This window comes from Leucopleurus acutus (assembly GCF_964270905.1).
Source record: "Leucopleurus acutus genome assembly, chromosome: 7".
NCBI classification, from domain to species: domain Eukaryota; kingdom Metazoa; phylum Chordata; class Mammalia; order Artiodactyla; family Delphinidae; genus Leucopleurus; species Leucopleurus acutus.
Window position 1 is genome coordinate 99,898,909 of NC_139150.1, and position 6,000 is coordinate 99,904,908.

Here is a 6,000-nt window from a genome sequence, read left to right on the forward strand (position 1 = left end):
GATTTAAATGAAGCTTCATGAAATATTCGTCTGGTTTACTCTAGATAGAAAAGACCTTCAACCTAATAAACACCTCTGTTTGGAATCTGTAATTCTATCTGAGTAGCCACACACTAGGTCACTGCCTCAGATTCTCCATTTCCAGATGCTGTCAACGGTGCTCAACATCATCATCTTCGAAGACTGTAGGAACCAGTGGTCTATGTCCCGACCCCTACTCGGCTTGATACTACTTAATGAAAAGGTAAGAGAACAGCTCCCTGGTGTCCAGGGCACTGAGAAACACTTACAGCAACACCCTACGGTGGTGAAAGAGGGAAAGTGGCCCATTCTCTGAGCACGTCCTATTCATGCTCTGAAAGGCATATAATCACTTAACGGTTAGAAGTCAGCACCTGTGGCAGTTCAGACAAAAGGGAAAGGATGAGGAAGTGTGACAAGGAGAGAAGATACCTAGAGATCAGAGCACCTAAGGCCTAAGTTCTAGTTCCAGCTCTGCCATAAACAGACATAAATAAGTCTAGAGATTCCTATAAAAGAAGAATCTGGATCAGATGACCCTCACAGCATTTACAAATTTAAAATTCTAGATTTTTAAGTAAGATAAAGATATATTATCCTACAGGTGCTTGCTTGAACTTTAAGAAAAACCAAGTATCCAATTTTAATAGATATTCCATTTCTTGGAGGAGAACACTCCTTCCACTCTGCAGATGATGGAGGGCTAGTCAGCCTTTCCCCATCTTCTCTCCTTACTGCCCCCCCCACTTTGCCCTACAGTATTTTTCTGACCTAAGGAACAGTATCGTGAACAGCCAGCCACCAGAGAAGCAGCAGGCTATGCATCTGTGTTTCGAAAACCTGATGGAAGGCATTGAGCGAAATCTTCTAACGAAAAACAGAGACAGGTGAGTGTAGAAGGCTCTGGCAAGAAACCCTAGGCAAGTGTTACTTTTCAAATCATTGAAATGAGGGAGACTCCTTAAAAGTCTTTTAGAGGCCGTCTAAAGCAGTGCTGCCCAATAGAAAAGCAAGCCACAAAAGTAATTTTAAATTTTCTAGTTGCCACAACTAAAAAGGGTAAAAAGAAACAGACAACATTCATTTTAATATATTTTATTTAACCCATGTATCCAAAATAATGTGTCCATGTGTAATCAGTATTTTTAAATTGAGAATTTTAAGATTCTTTTTGTTGTACTAAATCTTCAAGATCCTGTGTATTTTACACTTAACAGGGCATCTCAATTCATATGCTACCTTTTTTTTTTTTTTTTCTTTTGCGGTACGCGGGCCTCTCACTGTTGTGGCCTCTCCCGTTGCGGAGCACAGGCTCCGGACGCGCCGGCTCAGCGGCCATGGCTCACGGGCCCAGCCGCTCCGCGGCATGTGGGATCCTCCTGGACCGGGGCATGAACCCGCGTCCCTTCCATCGGCAGGCGGACTCTCAACCACTGCACCACCAGGGAAGCCCCATATGCTACATTTTCATCGGAAATACTTGATTTATATTTAGATTTCATAAAACTTACAGTTGCAATTAGATTCCCATACTCAGGTTGTTCCAAACATACTTAGAAGTTGTCCAATAACTGAATTGAACGTCAGGTTTTTCTAAATTGATTTTTAAATTTTCTTTAATTTTAATTAATTTAAAATATGGCATTTTAATTAAGGTGCGATTGGGGAACTGAATTTTAAATTTCTTTTAATTGGATTCAGTTCCTCAGTTGCCCTGAGCACAGTTCAGGTGGTCTACAGCCACGTGTGGCTAATGGCTGCCATACTGGATAGCACAGGTCTCTTGGCATTAAGAAATGAGACAGCTTCATCCTCTCCCAGCTCTCACTTCGTGAGGGTTACTTCCCGTCTCTGTCAGTGAGATTCCTTTTGTGCTGCCGTGAACCCAAGGTGATCCTCAGAGCCCCAGATTTGACCAGATCTCGAGGCCTGCCATGAAGTTGTCAGGTAGAAAGGGGTGCAAAACTAGCCCAAACTTTCCCTTAAAGTCTTAAGACTGAGATTAACTGACCTTAGAAACAACCGATTCATACGTTCTGCCTCTCAGTAGCCACTTGTCTGCTAGAAACATTTTAGGCAAAGATCTTTCCCTTCCACCCTGCTCCCCCAACCTACATGCATCCTCTCTGTAGGTTCACCCAGAATCTGTCAGCATTCCGTCGAGAAGTCAACGACTCGATGAAGAATTCCACTTACGGCGTGAATAGCAATGATATGATGAGCTGACACCTCCTTGGACTCTACCTGTACAGAGCAGCGTCCCTTTGGTCTGGCCCAGAGGGGCGAACAATTACAATGGAGAGGGCCTGGCTGATCCCGGCCCCCTCCTCCAGGGGTGTGGGGAAAATGGCAAAGGTCAACTAGCTTCTTCCCCAGGGAATAGGGGTGTGAGTGCACTCACTAGGGGGGGCAGGGCGCTGCTGGTTCCTGGGGGATTGGGTGGGAAGGGTGGTGGGAGGAGATAGAGACACAAATGTGTGAGACTCCAGCCCCCTCCTCCTGGGGCCGCCCACGGGGAAAGAACCCCAGTGTCCTGTCACAACCTGCCTTGTATAAACATGTACATTTTTTCATAACATTTTGAACAAGGTTTATATTGACTCAAGTTTAAAAACAAAGTGTGACTGAAAAATTTTTACAGAGTCTAGTGCACCAATGCTGATGTGAGGGGTTATGTATGCGAGTGAGGAAAAAATGTGTATTCTGGTGGCCTGAAGCTTTACTGGACGAGGATGTGTGAACGTGCAGAGATATATTTAGTGACACAGTGTAGAGAGGCAAAAAAGAAAAAAAAGAAAAAAAAAAGTAAAAATTCCAAATGTATATTTTTTCTTATTACCCTTTCCTTGCCCCCCAAATTATCACTTCCTGTTACTGTATCACCCTTGTTATTAGGAACTCTAAGCCATGCGGAGCACCATCCCTCCCCCTTCAACCTAGATGCTGCCCTAAGTCCCTTGGCCTCTTGCGGTGACAGACAACTCCAGCTAAAAGTGTTTGGTGTTCTTAGCTTCATCCTCTTTCCCACTTTGCTTATCCCCCATCCTCAGACATATGCCTCTTGCTTTTAAAAGCCAGATGTAACTCTATGATTTAGGGTTCTCAGTCTCTGTAAAAGTGGAGACCAGAGAGAAGGAATTAAGCCAGTTGCTCTCCTGTTGAGCAATCTGGATGAGTCCACCAGAGGCCCAGTCGTGTGTGGCCAATAACGTTTAGTCTTCCCCAGCCCTCGAGGCAGTGTGTGTGGATGTGTGCGTGTGGATATTTATATATGTACCCTGCACTCGTGAATGTATGAACTGGAGGAAGTTACTACAGCGGAGGGGTTCTTAATAACAAGGTCTACCTAGCATGAAGTATTTAACATTCTCCCACCCCTTTAAAAATATACATTTTTATAAAATGAAAACCATAATAAATGTTTTGAATATTAAAAAAAATTAACCTACGGAGGAAAATTAATGGAGAAAGCTATTTGCCTTGTACTTTTTCCACAATTGTTGCTGCTAGTTGTACGCATCTCTAGTTCAGCTCTTGCCCATGGGACACTCATCAATTAGGTTTTTTTTTTATTTCTCTCCTCTACCCCCAGAAACAAGCCTGTTAATTTTTTTTTCCTTCTCCTCTGGCGACTGTGTGGTGAATCCTTTCTTGCGTGATCAGGTTGCGGATAGACTTGTAAGGGTGTTTGCTGCATACAGTGTAAGCATTGTGACCGCCAATAAACTTCAATGGTTTCTACTGACCTGGTTTCAGCAATCAAGTCTAGTGTGTCTGCAGGGACATGTCTCACTCTGAACTCATGAAGATGTTTGGAACATGCATTCCTAAAAGCCAGTGGGTGACAGGCATCCCTCAACCTTGTGAAATTAGCTTCTCATTGGACTAAGTCTGACTCAATGTCATTTAAAAATAGGATTCATTTAGTTGATACATATCTGTATATAAAAAATGTGCTGGGTCCACAGTTACAAAAGTGAAGCCACTTTACGAGCTTCCAGGTGGTAACCAAGAAAGAATAACTGCAGAAATCCCAGTTTAGTTAATGTTCTGACATATGCTCCTTAATGTGGGCTGGGTTTCACTCATTAGACCCCGACAAGTTCAAGGATAAGTCTTATCCCCCAAAATACTTGGCAGACCTCATGAGCCAGAACTGTCAAATGAAGAACACTACCAGGAACAGGGACTGTTCCTCATCCCCCATGCTATGTAGTGCCTAGGTGTTAAAGAATTTAGTTGCCAGGAACATTGAAAAGTATTAAGGTTCTGCGATACCTACCTGTACCTTAATGCAGAGTTGTATTCAATAATCACAGACTCTAGAGAGCCACTCTTGTCCACTAGACATACTGCTACCTTTGTCTGCTGTTTCGGTCTCTGGCCCAAAGTTATATCACAGGCCCCCCCCCCCCCCGCCAAAAAAATGTATTCTAATAGCTGGAAGGCAAATAGAATTGATTCATCTTAGCCAAGTCTATCTCTAAACCGAATAGAAAATGGTCAGGCTGCATTAATATGTAGAACACACCAGTCACATATTCCAGTGACCTGGAATTCTAATTCTGCAGTAAATAAGACAAAAAAATAACTTTCTCACGGGTACTTGAAGAAGAAACCGTCTCCCCCAACTATCCCGAGCTGCTGATTGACCAGCAAAACCCCATACCCCTCCCTTTCCTTCCCCAAAAACAATTTCAGAAGAAACTCACCAGAGCTGGTGTCTCCTCAGTGCAGCCCTCAGCACAGTCCAGTCATGACTAACTGCCATGGGTAAAATCTTCCCCAACCACATCAAACTTTTTAAACAGTGAAGCTGCTCCTTTCTTAATTGACAGTTATAAGAGGGTTACCCAGAAAACAGCCTTTCTTTCTGATCAGTTATCAGCAATTTCACGTGACTCAACCTAGTAAATGTGCAAGCCAGTTATCTTTAAACCTTGGTTTCCTCAAGACATCTTGTGGAGGTTTTATTCCGTTGAAGCATGAGTTCATTACCTTCTAGGCTATCCTGGGCATCAAGTCAAGTGTCTTTTGACAGTGTTTCCTGACACAAACTGTACATTGGCAAAACACCTAAAGTCTTGACTGCGGATTATTAAACTGTGTTATGTATGTATGTATATATTGGTTTGCTGGCTCTGCCGACAAATAGGGTTATTTATTCCCACTAAAGTATAAATCAGACAAAGGATGAAGGATGAAATTTTAGGTTTTCAGATTTTAAGAAGCAAGGACTTTCAGCCAAGTATCATTTTTCTAATGACAAAAGACAACCTACTAAGAAATAATAGCTTTGTATTCTGCAAACACAAACTTATTCTTCAGAACTTGTTTTCTTCCCCCCAAGTGGAAAAATATTCTAATACCTTATGAAGTTTCAACCAAGTTGAAAAACAGACCACTTTTCAAAATATCCATGGTCATGGGGTAAGATGAATTAACTCCAGAGAGCCCAAACACCTCTCTCTATCCTATCTACCACCAGCCAACCCTCCCGCCACCCAAGATTTTCAGCTAGATCTACAAACGTTAAGTTGCCATGTGCAGCTACCCAAGTGCCAAAGCAGAAAAGGAAAGCAAAGATAATTACAGGGAAACTGCAAAAGCCATAACTGATTAACAGGGCCTGGGAAAATGTAAATGACTGTAACTACTTTAAAGTCCTAGTTCTTTAAATATTTTTAAAGTAAACTTGAAAGGATAAAAATGTACTCACCAGCCATAATTAATACAACAACCGATTAGGTGGTAAATAACGTCTAAGAGGATTCTTGCCTCCGTAGCATGTCTCCTGGGTCCATCACATCTACTTTGGGTTTCTTAGATACCCTGGAATTCACTGGTCAGCCACTTTTGTGTATTTCAGGTCAATGGGTCACTAAACAAATCAGCTGCCAGACAGTGGGACATCAAATGATCAGAATGGAGGATGAAATCAAGCTTGCAATATTATGCCTCCTTCCCCAGAAAACCCTT

The 6,000-nt window shown here is 42.5% G+C and overlaps 1 protein-coding gene across 2 annotated transcripts in view; it reads left to right on the forward strand.

Annotated features, from left to right (window-relative positions):
• The window catches only part of XPO7 (exportin 7), an 83,992-nt gene extending 81,591 nt beyond the window's left edge, over nt 1-2,401 (forward strand). For both annotated transcript variants that reach the window (XM_082842986.1, XM_082842985.1), the window contains exons 26-28: nt 146-244; nt 781-908; nt 2,154-2,401. In XM_082842986.1, the coding sequence (XP_082699112.1) occupies nt 146-244; nt 781-908; nt 2,154-2,247 (321 nt within the window). In that variant the 3' untranslated portion in view covers nt 2,248-2,401. The remainder of the gene's footprint in view (nt 1-145; nt 245-780; nt 909-2,153) is intronic.
• The last annotated feature ends 3,599 nt before the right edge of the window (nt 2,402-6,000 follow it).